This window comes from Orbicella franksi, chromosome 14, assembly GCF_964199315.1.
Source record: "Orbicella franksi chromosome 14, jaOrbFran1.1, whole genome shotgun sequence".
Classification (NCBI taxonomy): Eukaryota; Metazoa; Cnidaria; class Anthozoa; order Scleractinia; family Merulinidae; genus Orbicella; species Orbicella franksi.
Genome location: NC_138158.1, coordinates 18,123,581 through 18,145,825, shown reverse-complemented (window position 1 = coordinate 18,145,825; position 22,245 = coordinate 18,123,581). Strand labels below are relative to the sequence as shown.

General features: G+C 38.9%; 1 protein-coding gene and 1 pseudogene across 1 annotated transcript; one reads left to right on the top strand and one right to left on the bottom strand.

The window, feature by feature from the left end:
* The first annotated feature begins 1,712 nt into the window (after positions 1–1,712).
* On the top strand, positions 1,713–16,288 carry LOC145467279 (neo-calmodulin-like). Its single transcript, XM_081450824.1, has 5 exons — positions 1,713–1,754; positions 3,074–3,101; positions 3,977–4,120; positions 11,563–11,805; positions 15,225–16,288. The coding sequence occupies exons 1-5, from the start codon at positions 1,713–1,715 to the stop codon at positions 15,266–15,268; spliced, it is 501 nt and encodes a 166-aa protein (XP_081306950.1). The 3' UTR covers positions 15,269–16,288.
* Positions 16,289–21,889: 5,601 nt separating this feature from the next.
* Positions 21,890–22,245, bottom strand: part of LOC145468381 (uncharacterized) — a 2,283-nt pseudogene continuing 1,927 nt past the window's right edge.

Below are 22,245 nucleotides of genomic sequence, written 5' to 3'. Positions count from 1 at the left end.
ACTTCTCCGAGCTTTTAATTTGGCGCCAAAAATGGGTTACCAGCGTCCGGCAACTCACTCGTAGTTCGTCTAGTGAAGCCAGGTAGGAAAATAGTTGAGTTATTTTGAACATAATTTGTTGTTCCTCGTCAAATTAAACCCAGAATTCTCGAGTTAAGTATAAGAAGAAACCACAGCAAAGTCTTTAGTTTTGTTTAGCTGCGAAGAAAAAGACTATTGTCGCGTCGTTTCGGTGGGAGAGTTCGGTTCGCTAGTACTGCGGGCGCAGTCGCCGTATGCAAGAAAGACCTTGAGATGAATTATAAATTTCAGATGACAGTGAACAACTGATTTTTCCTTATCAGTCAGCCAGTCGGTCAGCCAGTCAGCCAGTCAGCCAGTCAGTCAGTCAGTCAGTCAATCAGTCAGTCAGTCAGCCAGCCAGTCAGTCAGCCAGTCAGTCAGTCAGTCAGTCAGTCAGTCAGCCAGTCAGTCAGCCCGTCGGTCAGTCAGCCAGTCAGCCAGTCAGCCAGTCAGCCAGTCAGTCAGTCAGCCAGTCAGTCAGTCAGTCAGCCAGTTAGTCAGTCAGTCAGTGAGTCAGTCAGTCAGACAGTCAGCCAGTCCGCCAGTCAGTCAGCCAGTCAGTCAGCCAGTCAGCCAGCCAGTCAGTTAGCCAGTCAGTCAGCTAGTCAGTCATTCAGACTGTCAGCCAGTCAGTCATTCAGACTGTCAGCCAGTCAGTCAGCCAGTCAGCCGGTCAGTCAGCCAGTCAGTCAGTCGGTCACTCTGTTAGTCAGTCAGCCATCAGTTAACCAGTCAGCTAGACAGTCAGTCAGCCAGAAAGGAAAATCACTGTTATTTTGATTATTAAGACGTAAATTCTCTTTACTAACGTCGTCATTTCGTGCTGGCTTTGTGTTTCTATTTGCACACTAACGCAAATACTGTAATCTGATTGGCTGAGCTATAGTACACTGTCAGCCATAAGTGTGCAATGTTTGGTGGTCATCTTCAACATGGCCACGTTTTCTCGTTTTTCTGAAGTTTTGGAACTCTTTCGGAGAAATAGTTAGAACAATTACTGGGCATTTACCGTCACTTGACTTGAAAAGCTCGAAGCTGTTGAAAGACTGATGATCTCGCGTACACAACTGTAAGTTCCGAATGACGCTTCCGTTCTGCACGATCTTGCTAAAGCGTGAATTTTAATGCTTCTTGATATGAGGAGGAATCTTTGAAATCGACATCTGAAGGAAATTGCATTGTTTGCTCTCTATTTCTGTGAGCTAATAATTGTTTCGGCTCTTGACCTTATCAACTATCAGCACATAGAAATCTCACGCTCATGATCTAATTGTTAAATAGAAGAAAAGCTTTCAGCGCGCTTCCTCGCAGAGTTTTTCCTAATAGAAAACAGATGCGCAAAATTGATTGCCATTTGACTACCCAACAAAATTGAGTCTTCACTATTATTGTCAAGGGCGTCACCTGTATCCTTTGTTAAATAGAATTTCCGCGACCAATGAAATTACTTGTTTCCAAAAGTCCTTGAAAAAGCCTATTTGTAAACATGAGGATGTGTAAAATTGTTTTCCAAAGCATCGAGTCTTGCCCTTCGCATCTGAGCTGCTTTCTTTTTTGTCGCCATGGTAAGTTGTCCCTTGTTGTCACCAAGCAGTATTTATATTTCTTCATAGAGTGTTTTATGATGCAAAAAATACTATTACTCATAAATGGCAAACACTGTGTCCGTAGCAACCTTGAAAACACAAAACGTATATAAAAAATAGGCAAATTCAAATCTTGTTTTTCTTTTCAGCGAGAAAACTCATGAGAGTTGATACAGTGGTGTAAATCACTTTTTATTTACTTCGAGGTGAAATGTCAATGGAAGAATCAGATCCTGATTAAGGTTCAAGGAATATTTTTTGCTTCTTATTTGGAAAACGTATGAGAAAATTCATGTTGACAGGCATTTGCTTGATTCAGTTGGTTTTTAGCTTCTAAGTTAGACTGGGAAAGGTTTGCTTAGAACTTACTACAAGGAAATTTTTCAACTAATCATTCTCGACCAGCAATAAAAAAAATTTTAAATATCCTAAGAATCTATATTAGAAATTAGAATTAATTGAAAATGAGTTTTTTGCCTTTATTATTTTTACAGCGCCGATTGCTAATGCTAATAATTAAGGCTTTCAGACCACATGGTGAATTGCTTGATGAATCGCGGAAATGGTTTTTGTTGTCAATCAAAGGGTCGGCAGATGGATCTAGCGCAAAACACCGAAACCGTTCTGTGCTTGAATTCATTTTTATTATTCAAACAACAGACCAGCGTCTCATTTGTCGTTAGCTGATAAAATATGCCAGAAAAAAAATATAATTACAGCCACAAAAATATGGCATCTGCCGCGAGATGATGAAGTTATTTCATGCTTGGCCGAAAGATAACCCTAAAACAGAATAAATATTTTAAACTTGAGCCTCAGTTGACATAAAAGTGTTAAATTATATATATACTATATATTATGTTATTTGTTTTTTAAAAAAAAATTAAGCTTTTTTATTGACACAATCAAACAATCATCTCCAAATATGAGGATGGCGGACAAAATTAATCTCGTTCTCATGTTCCTCGGAAAGAGGCTGAGAGGCAATCTTTAGTTTTGGTTATCTGCTGCGCGCGTACAAATTAAATGAAAACACGATATAAAATGTAAGTGAAAAACATCATTTAGAAGATAACTATTGCTTTCCCACCCCATGAACTTTATTAAATCCAAACGTTAACCTCATATCACTGATATTAACGCGACGCGAAATAATTTTTGATGTTTTGGTCAAATTTTCGGAATTTCACTTAGAGAAAATTGAGCATACTTTACCAAAACGAAATCTTTTAAGACACAGGATAGGACTAAGACGATATTGTTACTAGTTAAGCAGAATTGAACTTAAATTTTGAACTGCGTATTAACCTAAACTTCTCAATTAGGTATGTGACTGTCCAAATATCTTTCCTTAGCCGGTCATAACCCAATTCAGTAATATTCGAGAGGCTTAAACTAATTAAATGATATTTGTTTCTTTTTAGGAAAAACTCTCTGACGAGCAAATTGAAGGTAAAGCAAAATACTCACTGTGGTTTTCTTATTGGGTTTTAAACTATTGCATACATCTCGGAGCCTGTTTAAACTTAATTGCTTTTTTTGTTGTAGTACAGGTTCGTGTTTATAAGAAACAGTCAGTCCTGTGTAACCCATAATTTTTAATTTGTTGAAATATACTCCTGGCTTCGTTAAAAAAGAAAAAAAGATAAGAGTTACAACAATCTTTTACATGTAAAAAGCCTCAACAATATTTAGTCTATTTTTCACTTTTTTGCCTTATCCGTTTTCTATTTCTATTTTCTTTTGAATTTTAATATCCATGTTTTGACATTCCTATGTCATTTTCAATCGCAAACGCTCGTTGCGTAATTTGAATTTCATTGTACAATCACGTTATATTAAATAAGGTCATTAAAATTACGCCGTACTCTTGAGCTAACAATTACGTTAAATATTTGCGATGCATAACAAAACTAAACAATTTATAAAAAAAAGCGATAAAAAAGTAACTTAATAAATACCTAACTAACTAACTAACTAACTAACTAAATAATAAAAAAATAAATAAATAACACAAGGATTAAAAAGAAAGAGTTAAATCTGAGTTCTTAAGCTGTTGGTTTGTTTCTTTTGTAATTTTTTAGCAACCATTGCAGATTTACTTCTTTTAGAATTAGTTTTAATTTTTATAATGTAAAGCGCAATTGATTATTTCATGGAAAGCCGCGCTATATAAATTTTTAACATTTCTACTTTGTATTATTTAGAGTTGCATTCTCCCATTCGATACACAACGCCTCCTTTATATTGGTTTGAAAACTAGAGGCAACACTTACCTTCGTTTTTAGCCTTGAAAACTTCAGAAATATTTTTTTCTCGATATTCAGAATACAAGGACGCCTTCTCGTTGTTTGACCGAGATGAAAATGGGATCATAACTACAAGGGAACTGGGTTCCATAATGCGTTCTCTAGGGTTCAACCCGACTGAGGAAGAACTGCAAACAATGATCAATGAAGTTGATTATGACGGTGAGTTTTGTAAGAGGTTTTTAAAACTGACAGGCCACTGAAAATTACAATCAAAAGCTTTCTTATAAAATACCTCAAGAATTTTACAAATTACTGCCAGGGGGTAACTTTCATATAAAAAGGACAGGGGTGCTCGTGGTACCTTTCAGGGCTTAAAAACGCGGTTTTAGTACCTCTATAAGATTTTCAGCCTCAAAACGTCCACAGCGGGAGCTTTTATAGCACCTTTTAGGGTATTGAACCGAAAAAAAATATGACAGGAGGTAATGTATTATTTTAGAATTGGAACATCTTAGGGGTGAAAAAAATTTCAAACCACGCTCACAAAACAGGATCTTGGTACCTCTTAGGGATTGTTTTCAAAATTCCCGACGAGCACTCCTGTCCTTTTTATCTGGGAGCCTCCCCTGGGGTTATAGAACATTTATAAATAATATATAGATCATCTACTTGTCTGAGCCGCACAAGATTATTTAGCTCAAAGAAGAAGAAAATCTGGCAGCGCTGCGATCATTTGCCTGTCGCTAGAGATTTCGTTCTTTTCCCTGCTTTCTCTCGTTGTATTGAATTGTATCTCAAAGTAGCTCAATTTGTCTTGGGGAATGCACAAAAAATTAGAGGAGTGAGTTTAGTAGAATTAGTTGTTATTGGTGTGCCATCCACCTGCACGTTTATCAGTTATCAGTTATTGTAAAAAAAAACCAGTCGCCTCACCTCAGTTCTTAGGTCTTCTTACGCTTCATGTTGTGTAAACGAATCGTCATTTAGAGATATAGCTTTCAGAGACCACACGATATGTTTGAAATTAACAATTATTCACCGAAGGCGAAGTGAACATTGGTGAATATTCACCGAGACGAAGTCGAGGTGAATATCCACCAATGTTCACTGAGCTTGAGGCAAACAATTGTTTCAGTATAATTGTCAGAGGTGAATATCAAGAGCTACAAAATAAATTAAATAACGGACAAAAACATAAAAACACAGACGAAATTGTTCGTTTACATACATGCATGCAGCCGTAATTTTAATATTAAGCTTACATGTACATCGATTGTGAATCAATTTACTCATGGAGTTTGGCATTAAAACAATCAAGCGAAACACTACGAAAAATAAAGTCATTCGGTACCTTTGTTTTATCGTTGTTAACTTCATTCACAGTTGTCATCAACGTCTAAAAATGAATAGCTTTAGTTTGAAGAAAAATAAATTTCGGTCAATCGATCTGACCTGCTGGCAATTAAGGGTAACCCGAAAACACTGACCCCCGGTCCGCGGAACCGGTCCGTAATGGGGTCCGCGAACCGGGGATCAGTGTTTTCGGCAACCTATGGGCCAATCCACAGACTACCCCTACGGACCCACTCTATGGACCACCCCCCCCCCCCAAAATAGAATAAAAAATGAGAAATAAATATTTCAGTTATGGGTTATCTAATAGATCGTGTCGGCGAAATTTCTAACGTTACATTTTACAAATGTACCATTCTTGGGTTCAGGCTCGGGCGCAAGTTATATCGTTACACATTGCCATTTCCTTTGCTGAGACCATACTGTATATGAAAGACCGGGAAGCCTCCAGGAAGCCTCCGGGAAGCCTCTGAGAAGCCTCGAAATTTGTGCTCTTTCTCCTCCACCATTTGGTTATAATTTGCATGCTCAGCGGAATTACAGATACAACAAACAAACAAACTTAAACGATCTAAAAACACGTCTTCCATAGCCAGATTGAGCCACGAATGTAAGGTAAGAACTTTCCTTCTTTTCGCTATCGGCATACGCTGAAAACAGCTTTTAGGCACATTTTTTTTGGGCGGGGGGGGGGGAGTGGGGTGTTAATTACATTTGCACAGTGTAATACTCGAAAATTCTCCGACACAAGTAATCTATTAGACAACCCATAAGTGAAGTATTTTTTCCTTATTTTTATTCTTTTTTTGGGGGGGGAGGGCATGGTCCGTAGAGGGGGTCCGTAGGGGTACTCCGTGGACCCGGGTCCACGGCCCGGGGTCAGTGTTTACGGGTTACCCGGCAATGAACGTAACCACTACGTTTACGATTCTTGAATGCCTGGATTACGAGTTCTTAAAAATATATTTGTTCAAAGGGCGACAGCGGTCATTTTGAAATTTCTCCATCCTTTTAAATACATTAATGGACTTGGAGTGATGTCCTTCGAATAAATGAAAATTTCATTCAACATATGTCCGCCATGTTACTTGCCGAGATGGCAAAGGTGGCGAGCTTAGTAACCAAGCTTAGAAATGTTATATTTATCGCTTAGCGCGGTGAATATAACGTCATAAGCCGAGCTTTTCGACCAATCAGAATGTCTAATTCTAATATTCACCTCTGGAAATTATACTAAAGCTATTTATTCCTCCTTTGTGCTCTATTTGTTTCATCATAAATAGCAAAAGTAATTTTTCTCTGGTAAGGTATAATATGCAAATAGATTATTTTTTGCAAAGAAACCAGTAGCCTGAGTTTGACACTTCTGCCATCGATCCGAACCAGGTACATTATTCAACTAAACGTTTTGTTTCTTTCCTACCGTCGTTTAGATTGTTACTTTTGATGTTTTCAGTGATAATTTCGTTGCTTGGGACCGGGGTGGCCCCAAGCAAGGGAAAATACCATAGGAACGAGGTTGTTTGCCTTACCTCTCTCGATTGTTGTATTAACTGATGTTACAAGGATACATAATCACGAGGGAGTAAAATAACTCGTATTTTATATGATTGAGAAAATAACTTAATTGTGACTGGCTGAGAGCAGGCCATTTTATCGTAAATTTTCAATGTGCACTGCAGTGCAAATTAACTCGCGCACGCAGACGTAGCTTTCTCAGTCGTATAATAAATGACTTATCGCATGAAATGTCCAGCAATAATTATGGATTTATACTACTCATACTATTTTAAATTGCACTCGCTCGTGCAATTTTGAGAGAATTTTCAAATATCAGTTATAGTATAAATTCTTAATTGCCCTTGCATTCATACGATTGACTATACTAACTGGAATAACTTGAGAGCAACACATGTACGCATAGTGGACCTATTTTTTTGCTCGGGGAAAATTTACTTAGACGTAGGCCATTGAATAATAGGCTACATTTATCTGGTGATTCTACTCAATTCTCCCTAACGCCTTTCACACAGACGAACTTAAATTTAACAATCAACTGGTCAGTTTCAATCGGCTACCATTTAATCACAAACTAAATTATCAAACTGCAAAGCCATGAACGAAGATCCTGCTTGATTGAACGTTGGATTTCAAAGGAGATCTAATCAGCCAAACTTGAAAAGTAAAACAATGATAAGTCAAAGACTACTGCAAGGCTGACCGCACACAACGTCGAACATTTAAAACAACATTTCAGCTGGCCAGACCAGCCTTCTTCAGGTTTAGTTGTCCCTAATTTATGAAAATGAAATAGAGGATATTACATGCCCGCGCGTGGATACGAATTTTTCGAAGATTTCCGAAGATTTTCTAAAATTGTTCCGAAGTCCGGACGAACGCTTCCGAACATTTCAGAACAGTTTCCGAAGATTGCCGAAGACGACCGAAGAAGATCCGAAGATGTTTTGATCATACATCAACAAATTTAAGTGTAGTTAAAGGAACAAAAGAAAAATGTTATCAAAAAGGAAGGATATCTTCTCAGTGTGAAAGATAAAAATAGTATCTTCACAGCGCGCGATGATGATATGATTTTTTAGTCAAAGGAAAAATCCTGGTATTTCACTGGTGTTTATATAATAAATTACAATATTATATAATGGTGGATGCGTATATGTGTTACGGCATCCACCGTTATATAATATTTTATTTTAGTATAATTTCAGAGCTGAACAGCAATCTGATTGGTTGAGCGATTCCTTATATGACGCTATATTAACCGGGCCAGGCGGGGAATATAACATTTTCGAGGCATGGTTACTAAGCTCACCACCTTTGCCATCTCGGCAAGTAAACACAGTGGACAGGTGCTGAATGAATTTTTCATTTATTCGGAACACATCACTCTAAGTCTAGGATATTGCCGTATTGTCCTCGCTATCGCTCGGTCAATACGGCAAGGTCTCTGTCTGAGATTTTCCTGCAAAGACCTCACTCTTGGTTAATAAGCAGTTCGTAATTTCTGTTTTAGATATACTACGTTGTGTCAGTTTTGCAGTAGTCTTTGATCTACCATGTCTTGCCCAAGAAAATAAAAGAAATATATATCATTCTCATAAAAAGTCATCTTAACTTCCAAGCTTCAGTAACTTAAGTGAAGCGATTACAAATGTGACGCGCTTCAGTCAGCGCGACCAACGTTTAATGATCAAACAGCGGAAACGGTTGATAAAAAAAGACGTTTATGAGACTGAGTCGGTGTACTAGTTGACTGCTGGTCTGATCGATCTTAGGGACAGGCGAGTGTTTATCCGTAAATACGAGCGCATAATGGCAGTATGGGCGAATGCCACACCCTTCTAGTTTCGTGATCCCTGTGTAATTTCGAGAGAAAAACAGCTTGCCAGCAGTCTAATCTACTAGTTTTATGTAACAATTAGATTATGAAATAAAAGGACCTAACATAGAACCTTTCGGGACACTAGGCTTGACGGTTTTCTTTGGGGAACCAGTTACATTAAGTTGTTGGCGCCTAGAAAAATTGCTTTTAATCCACTGCTGTGCCATAATGCCAGGATTGGAAATTAGCGCTTGCCCGGTCGCCCATTCGAGTGTTAAAAGGGTCGGGCGAGTACAAATCATCGATCACTCGCCCGTTTGACGAGTACGATTTTTATTTTAGGGAAATTATTTCAGCTCAAATATTAAAAACTCTCCTGTTTATTTTCCATTTTCATTTGGCCTTCTGGGCGATTGAAAATTACCCCGGGAGGGAGACTCGCCCGAATGGTGAGTGCTGTCGAATTCAGTTTCCAACACTGTGATGTTTCAATTTATTTAGTAAAAAAGATTGAATTATTCCAATTGATGGTGGAAGAAATTTTGTTAACAAGGCGATAACTGAAACTTAAGAGAAGCCGAGTGAGGTGAAATGATTTTTAATCACATGCATTGGGATGTATCATAACCAGAGGCTTTATGTTGTTTCCTTTATTATATTTGTGAAGTTTTCTCCAGATGGAAAATTGCTACAGTAAAAAACCCCGGTTAGGAACCTATATTTTTTGAAGTCTGGCAAAATAAGTTCTTGTATTTTGGGGTAGTTATTGACAATTTAGGCTAAGTAAGTTCTTAAAATTTCTATGAAAGAGATATTGTCGTTGATAACCAGAAAAATAAATAAACTTGGGTTTGGTTAAATATACTGTATTTATTCACAACTGTATAATGTATTTTCGTGTAAAATAAATTTGCAATCTCAAAGTCACACTCCTTGGTTAAAATCTTTATCATAATTTAGCTGTAACACACATATAAGAACCTGCTTGATCTTGCTTCTTTACTTGGCTGCTGACAGGTTCTCATATTTTTGGGTATAAAAATGGCAAATTTCTGCCAGCAGGTTCTTACACCACTAGGTTCTTGCACGCAGGTTTTACTGTACTTTCCAAGTCATGTACATTGGTGTTTTTGATAGTTTGTTCAGTTCTTAATAACACTTAGTGACTGGTCCAAAGGGCACATAGCCTTTTTCCCCCGGCAAAATTGTTAGTTGAGTCTTACTAAATTCTTCTGTATGCAAAAGTGAAATAGTTGTCTACTTTAGTTGTGCAGGTATAAAGCAATGAAAGAAACGTTATATAAGTCCTCAAAAATAGAAATCTCGTGCGTTTGAAAGTCAAATAATTGCTTATTCCACCTGTTGATTTATGGGGAGGAATAAAGTAATGTGCAAAACGTTACACAAGTACTCAAAAATAAAATCTTATTCGTTTGAAAGAAACTTCCTCGATCAGTGAGCGACATTAGTGGGTAAAATAAATGGCTGCTGTGTTCTCCTAGGGAGTTAAACAAGTGCGTCACGTGATTCGGTTTCGTCCAATTTAAAACTGTCTTTGAGGCTGACAGGGTATAATAAACACTTAATGACTGGTTCCAAGGGAAACGGTGAGTTTTGTTTCCCCGAGACCCTCAATGAGGGAACATTGAGGGTCGAGGGGAAACAAAACTCGCTGTTTGCACGAGCGACAGTCAAGCCGAGATGTCCTACCGAAACGACACGATAACAGTTTTTTTCTTAGCAGTTAACAAAATAAAGACAATACTTAAGTTGCACGTGTCAAATGTGATGGGTCAAAACTCAATTTAACTTCCTAGGGAAACAACAACTTGAACCTTCGACTCACGCGTGATCAGGTTGTGCTCCTTGAAACCGCGGCAAATTTGTGTAATAGTCGGCCTTTTGTCAAAACGCCACTGTAGTAGGACAACGTTTCTCATTAGAGACGGCATTCATTATTCAAGGAGAGGGATTTATAATCGTAAAAACACATCAGATTAACAAAAGGGAAAATGTGAACGTTTTGTGTCTCCAAGCTTTTAGTTTGGCGCCAAAAATGGGTCGCCCGCGTTCGGCAACTTGCTCTTCGATCGCTGTCGCCACGTAGGAAAATATCTGTGTAATTTACAACAAAATATGCTGTTTGTGATCAAAGCAAACCCAGAATTCTTAAGTTAAGCATTAGAAGAAGCCAAAGCAACTTTAATACTCTCTATTTTTTGTTAACTGCGAAGAAAAAGACTATTATGGTGTTGTTTCGATAGGACAGCTCGGTTTTGGCAGCTGCTCGTTTTGCGAGCGCAGCCACTGTATGCAAGGGCGTCAAGCAAATCATTTTTTCGCAATTTTTTTTCTATTTTTGGGTCTCGGGGAAACAAAACTCACTGTTTCCCTTGGGGCCAGTCATTAAGTGCTAAGTGTTGTCTCCAGATGTAGAATTGTTATGGCTCTCATTTGTGAAATTCTTTCCCGCCTCAGTGTATCAGCTGGTCCATCTTTATCCGTGTGCTTCACTCCTTTAAAAGCGTATTGCCTGTTTTTCTCAGTTATTTTTGCGTGAGGGATTTTCTTTATTTTGCCACAGGGATCTATAGTGATACAAGGACAGTTGTCCTGCATTTTGTTCGAGTAATACAATAAATGCTAAAAATAATATCAGCTCGCTGATTGGTCGAAAGTTTGTTAAAAGTCTGGTAAGTCTGATAATCAAGTCATTCCATTCCTTCACGAAGAATCAGCCATGGACCGTCTTGATGTTAGATTCAGTACCTGGAATTGTAGCATCGTTGTGAAAACTCTAAACCTTATAAAAACATTTACTCGTGTTTCTTTTCGAACGCGAAGAAAAAGGTTGCCACGGACAGGTGAGAGAACTGTAATTAAGGTACATTAATTTAATTTAGCGGACGTTTATTTTTTGCATTTTGCGGTTTATCTCACGATCCACTTGGGATTTGCACACCTTTAGGAAACGGCGTCATCGATTTCCCAGAGTTTGTTAAACTAATGGAAGACCAGAAGAAACCAGATGAACGAGAAGCCGACACAATGCTAGCGTTCAGAATTTTCGACGCCGATAACAAGGGCTACATCGATTCAGCCGAGCTACGCTACATTCTATTAAATATGGACAAGAGAATTCCAACGGAGGAATTAAACGAACTGATAGTGATTGCAGACTTAGAAAGGGACAGAAAAATAAGTTACCAAGGTGAGTTATTGGTTTTCAACGCTCGCCGATCATTAGCTTTTTCTAATTGCAGAAATTACGGTCGCACGTTTATGAGAGATTTGTATTGTCCAATCTGCGTGGGTGGTGTGTCGAGGGTCGTGTGTCGTAGATCGTAGGTCGTGCGTGAAGATAATGCAAGATCTTACCATATAATTCCAAATGGTCCAGATTATGAGGAGTGCATTGGAGCAATTTTCAATTGAGGGTCGAACCAATTCAGCTCCATTCAAGTTGTACATTCAGGCCCCGCTCACACTACGTCGGAGAAATTTGAAAACGGACGTTACACTCTGAAAACGCACCAAATGTTTTCCGTCCGCGCTACGCTGGAGGAATTTAAAAACGCACCAATCAGCGGGCACTTTGCATTTGTGTTTGAGGAAAACTTGGTCAGGGAAATTAGGATTATCGTGACGCTTATTAGTTAATTAATTAATTAATTAATTAATTGAGTTGTACATATAATTTTTTAATAACATGTAATTTAATTTTTTTTTAAATCTTTATTAATCCGAATAGCCCTTTTTGGCACGAATAAAGTATGTATGTATGTACGCCATCGTTTCCGAAAAGCTCCGTTTTGAAAATGCTTTCCGCCCACACTAAAACGCAAAGCCGGCGTTTACGAATTCATCTTGTTAACGTTTGAAAAGAGTTTTGGAAAAGCTCCGGTCCGTTTTCGTGACGTATCACTGTGGACAGTAGGCCTAACCGTAGAAATAAACCTGCGTTTTAAATTTCTCTCACTCGTTCGATTTTATTCTGATCTGTTACAACATCCTAAACTAATTTTGTCTGGACAAAATTACACATGTCAGTCATTCTGGAGCAGGAGCAATCTTTAACAGACGGGTAGCCAACACACAACAGAAATTACAGTGTTTGAATGGGCATCCGATGGCAAATAAGTTTCTTAAAATTGAATTCTGAACAGTTCATTTTATAAATGACAGAGTAAAGATACTAGACATGGGATCGAATTGTCCAAATTTGAGGGAAGCAGCTGTGCTGAAAAGCGTCAAATCCCGTTTTTAATTTTACATACATTTGACTATGTATGTAAAGTGGCGCGAACTTATAAGCCGCGCACAAATTCAAAAAATAGACAAAGGTATGAAAATTAAAAACACGACTGGAAGCTTGGTCAATGAAATCTTGTGCCCAGCATCTCAGCTCCGCAATTCATAAAATTGTTCAGAATTCGACTTTTGGAGAAAATTATTTGCCATCAGATTCCCATACAAACACTGTAATTGTTTTTTTTTTCTTGCCTACCCGTCAAGATGGCTTCTGAAACCGTAATAAAGGTTTATTCCTACTGTACTGATGTACCAATTCGACGGTGTCACGCTTTTCAGATTTTTTACATTCAAACAAAAAATCCGCCTCACCGCTCGATTTGACATGCCCAATTTACTGAATATCTGCGAAGTCATAAGAACCCGTTCCAAACTCTCGGAAATAGAGAACGGATCCACCAGGAGGGCTGATAAAATTCTTATCAATGATAAAGATGAGTAAACCTTTCAAAAAAATTCCATTAGCTGTTTTATAAATAGATTCTTTCGAATTTCGTGATTGACATAACTAACGCACTTTTCATCATCTGGTCCATCTGGACCTACATGATAAAATCTTGCATCATCTTCACGCATGACCCATGACACACGACTCAACTACCCACGACGCATCCACGCGATTTCGTCAAATGACGTGACGTCTCGAGTACTAAAATCTAAAACTAAATTGCCGCCAAAGCTCTTTTTATCCACATCAGGTTTAAATAGACGATATTAGACGGCGGTTCAAAGATGACACAAAGATTACAAGAAAATATTTCACGATGGTTCAAAGATAAAAGTTTTATGTTCTCGTGGCAAAAAATCTCTCTCGTTCGCTGCGCCCACTGGTGAGATATTGTTTTTGCCTCACCAACATAAAATTCATATCTTTGAACCAATGTGTAATGTTCTTTTTATCATATAGACAAAACTACAGAAGCCAATCGAAAGAACAAACGGTATGTGAACTGCAGCTGGGCGGCTGGAACATCTTGACTGAATACATGTAGCTCTCCTTTGGTTTATAATTACTTTGAAGAAACTCCTTTTTCTTTCGTCATTTTGGCATTTTTTTGCATTTTCGTGCTCTTTATTTAACGATTTTATGTCAGTGAATTTAACTTTCCTATCGCTCGACATCTTTCAACCGGCGTTTGGTAAAGTTTGGCAGCCGAGCAATGCAGTGGCCCGAAATGGCGTCATCGCCGGATACACTCACTAGTGAAGATATGGAAAATACGCAACTGCGGTCCCGGATGTAAATTCGAATGAATTTTACGAGTGGTGTATTTTCCAGTAAAACACTTGTGTCTATATAATAAGGGGTGGCAAATTTATGTCTACATAAACTTTTCAGTTCAATAGCATGTTTTGTTTGAAAGACAGCGCATTTCGAATTTCATAGTTATGGCTGCGCGTGGCGTAAAGTTAAGATGACGTTTCTCAAAAAATATATATGTTAATCCTTTAAAAAAGTTAAAGTAGTAGTAAAAGTGTTTATGTAAACGTTTGTTTGTCCAGTACAGATAATCAGTGGCCTAGATAACCAAAGTAAGTTCCAGATGTTTACACTATTTTCTGGCAGTCATATTGGTGTACCACAGAGGTACATCAACATAGTTCAATATGGCAGCTCTGTGCTTGTCTCTGTTAATTTGTGTGAGACATTTCGAGGAATAACTGAAGTTCTGAATAACGCATAGACCCTAAAACTTAGAGTGGTGAGACCCTGAAACCCTCTATTTTGTCTCGAGTTCGTCGAGAGTGTTAATCTCAGGGGATTTGAAAAAGCCTGAACGCATGGGGGTGGCTCCGGCTGGGGAATCGAAGACAAAAATAGTTAAGGATGATAATAGAAACTCGAGACATAATAGTCTACAAAGCGGCAGACATATATTTCATTTGTCGGCTGGGAGCCTGGGGTGGGGACTCCCATGTAAAAAGAGCCGGGGTGCTCATTGTACCTTTTCGTGGTCAAAAACGTACGTGGTTTTGGTACCGCTTAGAGCATTCAGTCTCAAAAGGTCCTCAGAGGGGTTTTTTGCAGTACATTCTAGGGTATTGGCCCGGAAAGAAATATTACAGGAGATAATGTGCTGTTTTAGAATTGATATCTCTTTAGGGGTGAAAAAAATTTTAAGCCACGCCCACAAAACAGGATCTTCGTACCTCCTATAGGCAGCTCTTGAAACCTCTCATTTTCGACGAGCACCCCCTTCTTTTTTTATATGGGATTTCCCCCCGGGCTGGGAGGTGCTTATGAAAACCGTGACTGAGGCCGCAAAATATCTATTGAATGCTACTAGTATTTATATTCTTTCTTCTTGCTTATTGCAGAATTCCTCGCTTTAGTGGAATGTCATGGCGGACTTTTTGCCTGAGAATTTTAACTGAGTTCTTGAAGATATTCAATGACAAGGAATCTCACATTATTTAATTTTTAAGTGCCCATGACCTACTTTTGTTTCGCTTTATGCGGCTTAAATCTATATACATATCACCGTAAGAACCCCTAAGAAAAAAAAAATTGAAATTTGGAAAAAACGTAATTCTATATCTTTGCGGTACGCCGCTGATTGTGATGGCCGATGAGCTCATGTGACGTAGAGTGTGGAGTTTGTGGAGTTTGCGAAGTTTGCGTTGAATTAGAATAAAGGAAATGCGCTGTTCGTTTCTTTTTTCCGGCATTGTAACGCCTTTTTCCGACATTGCTTTTCTAAATTCGTTTTTTTTTTGTTTCTAAACTCCGCGAAGAAATAAAAGCTGAGAGCAATCAAGTTGGTGGTTTCCACGGAACATTTTTTGGATGTCTTGCCTCTTTCAAAAAAGAATGAAACGCGCAGAATTAAAATTGAGCTTGAACCATTAGTACAAAAAAGGCAATTCCAAATATTTTCATACATAGGACAATAATAGCCTGGGAGTTTCTGCTCGATGACCCTCCGCAGCCACGTTGACCATTTCTGACCAAAACAGCGAGGGCTATCGCCAGCGGGTTTATTTCATGATGGGCGACGCGGGTTGTCCTAAACATGTCTGCAGACCGCTTATTAATAGGTTGTGCAAAGAAGATAATAGAATTATTGCTAGTAAAGAAGTGTTCTGAAATACAAACTTGCTTTGTGAAAAAGTATATATTTTTCGTGATGTGATTCTGAATGAAAGCGCTCAGTTTAGTACGGGTAATAAAATGGTGACGAGTGAAATCAGGGAATAATTTCACTTGCGTTTTGTCAAAATTCTTGTAACTTAAATTACTCGAATTTTGACAAAACGCGAGTGAAATCATTTTTAATTTCACGAATATACCATTTGATTACTTTTAACATCGTGGAAGACAAATTACGCTGACAATCGTTGGTTCTTGACTTGTCTATTGTACGGAGAAATTTGGCGCCAAACGTCGCCATGGCAATTTTTTAATTTTACATGTGAAATTATAAATTAACGCCGAAAGTTCGAGCTAAAACTAAAGAGTAAAAACATGAAATCTTACGTAAACTGTGAAGTTTAAATTGTGTAAATCATTTACAAGTAAAGAAGTGTTAAGAAATACAAATACAAAAATGTACATATTTTTTCCTGTTGTAACAATTTGAATCAAAGCTCTCAATATAAACACGAAATCATATGTAAACTGTGATTTGTAAATCAGTTGTGTAAATCATTTACAAGTAAAGAGGTGCTAACAAATACAAATACAAAACTCTACATATTTTTTCCTGTTATAATTCTTTGAATCAAAGCCCTCAATATAAACATGAAATCTTATGTAAACTATGAACTGTAATAAACACAATCATGCTTTACTGACTGATGTACGATAATGCTATATGTAACACTATGAAGTAGGTAAGGTAAGTCTGCATACAAGCCAAGTGGTCCATCAGGCCGGTGCTTATCTCGGTTTCCGTAGCATGAAGCGGCAAGGAATATTTCTACTCCCCCCTGGATGGGATACTAGTCCATTGTAGGGTTCTCTCAGCATTAAATTGGCCGGTATCCATTTATATACCTGGGTGGAGAGAGACACTGTGAAAGTATAGTGTCTTGCCCAAGAACACAACATAATGTCCCCGGCCAGGGCTAGAACCAGGGCAGCTCGATCCGGAGGCAAGCGCAGTAACCATGGGGCCACTGCGCTGATAATAAAAACATTACTACACATGTTGTGTCAAAATTGGGATCTGACTTCCACTACAAAGGGGAAACATTTCGTTTATGTAATATTCAGCAACAGTTGCCGATTCTCAGGCTCATCATTCTCAAATAACAGGCTCGGCCACTCAGAAAGTTTTGACGTCATCCTCTTCTCATAAGGAAAGATAACCGATGTTGCTAAGCAACTCTGTCATGTAAACCGCTGGTTTATCCAAACGACTGCTCACCTCGCCTTTTGAATTCAGATGTTGATTTTACGATTTAACAGATTCACGTTTGGCATCGGTTTGTCATGGTAACAGGAGCCTAATGGTAATATAAATGTCATAAATCTACGATTTAAGAGTTCTCCCTACCTCCCAAATTATGGCCATATTAGGCAACTGCCTGATTACCAGGCTTCCCTCCTTGGTTGGTGCGCGGTGCGTGTGGAGTCATGGGCCTTTTGTCCTTGCACATTCGTGTTTGCCACCTGACCATCATGCCTCGCACTCCCTGTTTTCCGCCTTTGGCTGGCTGACTGGCTGACTGGCTGACTGGCTGACTGGCTGACTGGCTGACTGGCTGACTGGCTGACTGGCTGACTGGCTGACTGGCTGACTGGCTGACTGGCTGACTGGCTGACTGGCTGACTGGCTGACTGGTTGATCGGCTGACTGACTGGCTGGCTGGCTTGCTGACTGGCTGACTTTGTAGCTAGCTGACTGGCGGGCTGGCTGACTGGTTGACAGGCTGCCTAGCTCACTGGCTGACTGGCTGACTGGCTGGCTGGCTAACTGGCTGACTGGCCAACTGGCTAACTGGCTGACTGGCTAACTGGCTGACTGGCTGGCTGACTGGCGGGCTGGCTGGCTGACTGACTGGCTGACTGGCTGACTGACTGGCTGACTGGCTGACTGACTGGCTGACTGGCTGACTGGCTGACTGGGTGGTTAACTGACTGGCTGACTGGCTGGCTGGCTGACTGACTGGCTGACTGACTGACTGACTGACCGACTGACTAACGGACTGACTGGCTGACTTCCTGTTCGCTGCAGCGAAATTTCTTCGCATTCCAGGCTTAAAAAAACTATCCAGGCGATTTCTACAACAGCAGTTGTCTGAATCAAACTGCATTTCAACATTTTATTTTGCTGAGTTGTACCAGTGCGACGAACTGATCACCAACACCAGAAAGTTCATCCACGCCAACAAAAAAAAAAAAAAAAAAAAAAAAAAAAAAAAAAAAACTTTGCATCTGTTGCAGAAATGGATGAATTCTCAAATTTAGAAGCTAAAGAAGTGGAGAGGTGGATTTTAAACGACCAAACTTCGGTTTCTTTTAAAGCAGATATGTTTAAGATCGTATTAAAGTGGATCGAATTGAACTAGACAAAAGCGAGCGAAAAGCATCGTTTGAAAAACTGTTTCGTCACATGCGGCTGGCTTTCCTATCGTGTGACTTTTTGTTGGATGTCGTGACAGACGAGCTCGTGCAAGAGAATTTTGATTGTTTCAAGCTGATCTCCAAAGCTACAGAGCTGCCTGGCTGTTTAAGTGAAGAAAATATCCCGCCGTGGCCGAGAAAAGGGCTTGATACCCGCGTCATTGTTGCTTGTGGAGGGAAACACACTTTCTGTTATCTCCCAGAGAAAGACGAGTGGAAGAGTTTTGCAGACGGGCTGCTAGAATTTGGAGATGTTACCAGATGATAAACTACCGTGATCAGTTGTATGCCTTTCATTATGGCGAGGCACAGCGGTATGATCCCGTTTTTAATGGCTGGTCATTATTGGACTTGACCACCACAGCGGTTTCTACTAAGGTTCGAAATAGAAATAGACACCCACTAGCACCCATCCTGGACAGTTCTGTGCAAGATAGACACTATTACTCACTATTACACCCCATATAAAAAGGACTGGGTTGCTCCTCAGAAATTTTGAATTGAGCCCTTAAGAGATACCATGATCCTATTTTGTGAGCGTGGCTTGAAAATGTGTTCACCCTTAGGTGGTACCAATTCTAAAACATCACATTGTCTCCTGCCATATTTTTTTTCGGCTCAGTTCCCTAAAAGGTAACGCAAAAGCTCTCGCTGCGGACCTTTCGAGGCTGAATACCCCAAGAGGTACCAAAACCGCTTTTTAACCCCTTAAAGGTACGACGAGCACCCCGGTCCCTTTTATACGGTAGTACCCCACCCCCGGGAGGAAGGGCAGGTCAGGTCATAGTTAACTATGGTCAGGTCTCAAGCAACTGTGACTCGGGCACGAACCCTGGCCACTTTATTGGTTACACTATTGAAGGCTCTGCGCAGTGATGTACTGTTAAAATGATCTTGTTTCACCAAATGGGCATAATTTGTAACTGTTTCAAAATGGTCAACCCAAAACTACACCCTTGGACGGTCGTTGTATGCTCGGAGCCATAATCGGTAAATATTAAATAACACGCGAACTGCGGTGATCATAAACATGACAATAAAACGCATTGTTAAGAGAGTGTCTCTGTAAGAGCGGTCCGGTCGATTTTGCTTGAGACACAGATTTAGCTCATTTCTTGTGTGTTGTAAGACATTCATGTACCTATACTAAAACCACAATCCGTTTGATCGGATCTCTTTATTTTTCAGAGTTTTACGGAAACTAAATTTCAATCGAGCGAAGGCCTGTCGTGACACTTTTTAAGACTTAAATTTGAGACAACTTTGGAGGACAATTTACAAAAAACTACGGGACTCAGCAAAGAACAAATACCACAGCCATGTATGTTAACTGTGTCTTATCCATCGAGGCGACTTTCGTGAACATCACGTTTCAATCAAGAAAACAGGAAGACTTTGGTGACACCTTATCGGTTCGCTTAAGTCACACACGCGAAAACCGATCAAATTCAAAGTAAATTTTTGAAAAAGTGAGGCGTTCTTAACTGATCCAACTAACATAGCTAGGAAGTAGGTGCCATAGAAAAGGTAACTACAGAAAAAAACTTTGCGGCCCGACTTTTACTAAAACTTTATAACTCCGTGGACGTACCTAATTTTCGGCAATCTCCAAGTTTGGCCGTCCATTTTGAGGGACTTGTCAACATGAAGCGTAGCAGATATAAATCGAGCAGGTAGATCTAAAACCGTCAGAAATACATACGAAAGCATTCAAATGAACTTTACTTTCAATTCGAGCGGCAAAATTTGAAATTGTTCGTTAAACTTACCATTCCTACATCCCCATGCGACCATTTCTTCCAACAATTCAAACACTACAACTAGTGTTCGAATTCCCCTCGTCGATTCCACCGTAAGAAATAACCTGTGCCACCTAAGCTTCTACTCAAATGTGAAGTACGAATCAAATAACATAACTGCTTCATCTTCGAGGCAATATCACGCTGGGATTTTGATTTTTTGATCGACAAGGCCAAGGACGGTGATCAGGAAGTGATCGCCATGTTTACTTCATAAACATGACCGCTGACCAGCCGCTGAGTGAAAACAATACGGCGCGGGGTGGGGTGGGTGGCGGGCTTATCGTCATAGGATATTTGAATACATGCTAAAAAAGCTTTAGGACTCTCAGTCTAAACAGTGAAGGCATGCTTCGTCGTGCAGACAACTTTTATTTTATTCTCATAACTTTTTCCTTTAAATTAGAGCTGGTATTAATTAATAGAGTTATTCAAATATTTTTAACCTGCAACTTGTGGGTACCCATATGACTTTTGTGCTTGGCGGAACTGATTAATCCTCGTCAACCGATAAGATGTCTTCGTTCAAATAATGATCACCTGCGACTGCACATACCGGTGTTTAGGACAAAGACCTACGGGGGACGCGCTTTTTCATCTTGTGCGCCAGCACTGTGGAATAGCCTCCCACTTGATGTGAGAAGTGCCCCATCAGTGGATACGTTTAAAACTAAGCTTAAAACGTTTTTGTTTAATAATGATCTTTAGTATTTTTATAATGAATTTTAGTATCTTATGATGAATTTTAGTATTTAATGAATTTTAGTATTTTATCATCCATTGTAATTTAATATATTTTCCTTATATTGGTTTCGTTATCGTTTTTCTCATTTTTATTCTGTAAGAGCATTGAGATTTTTTAATGTAATGCGCTAGAAATAAATTATTATTATTATTATTATTATTATTATTATTAAAGTGCCTTTTCTTCCAGAACCTTTTATTTATACCTCACTGCACGGAATGAACACTATACTTAGAACGTTTGTCCTAAATCAATTTTTGCTGTTCCCAAGAATGTATGCATAATCATTGCTTTATACATAGCTGACTCTAAAATATGATTTTCCATAATAGTGACCAATGTCATTTATCTATGGTGTTAATAAAACTAGTATTGTACAATTTTTAGCGTTGTCCATTTTTAAGCGCGACATACAATTGTCAAGTGAACTATGTTAGTTTCAGCTCATTACTTGATTTGATCTGACCTTTTATCTCTAAACCCTATTCTTTTCATTTGCAATTTTCCTGTACATTTTGTTCAGACGACAACGACAAAGAGTTTTACGAGTAAATATACAAATGCATGCAAAAGGCCGGCTAAATAAGCTCCCCCCCCCCCCCCCCAAACTGCTCCTAATTTTTTGGTTGCTTTCGCCCCACGCCTCTGCACGACTGCCTGTTAGCTAAAAGGAAATTTGAAAGACTGCTATGCAGGACACCTTTTTCATTTTCGGTTACCCTCTACAATTTTTTGTAAGTATGTAAAGATATATATATAAAAAAAAAAACACACACACACACACAAAGGTTTTTACATGTAAACTGTTTTTCGTGTACCAAACTAAATATATACATATACTTTGTTCTGGCAAAATGGTGGCTAAGGACAACTGAATATATACGTACTCGGAAATAAAATTATGCTGTTTGGTTTCCCGTTAAAACATTACGTAAGAATGCACGTGTCTGTTCAAATTGTGACAAAACCACGTCACAATGTCAAAGCAAAACAGAAAAAAAGTGTAATTTTCATAACCAACTTACAATCTCTCCATTACAGACAGCAACAAGGGCCATTGCGTCACTGCTTGATGGTGTAATTATCCTTTTTACTGAGCACTGGCATTCATGAGTCATTTCCTTTATTTTTGACATTAGAACAACTTTGGAATCTCTAGATTTAAATGGGAGCTCGAAGAAAGTACAGCTTTCCTTAAGCATGGAAATAGTAAAATAGTTCAATTTT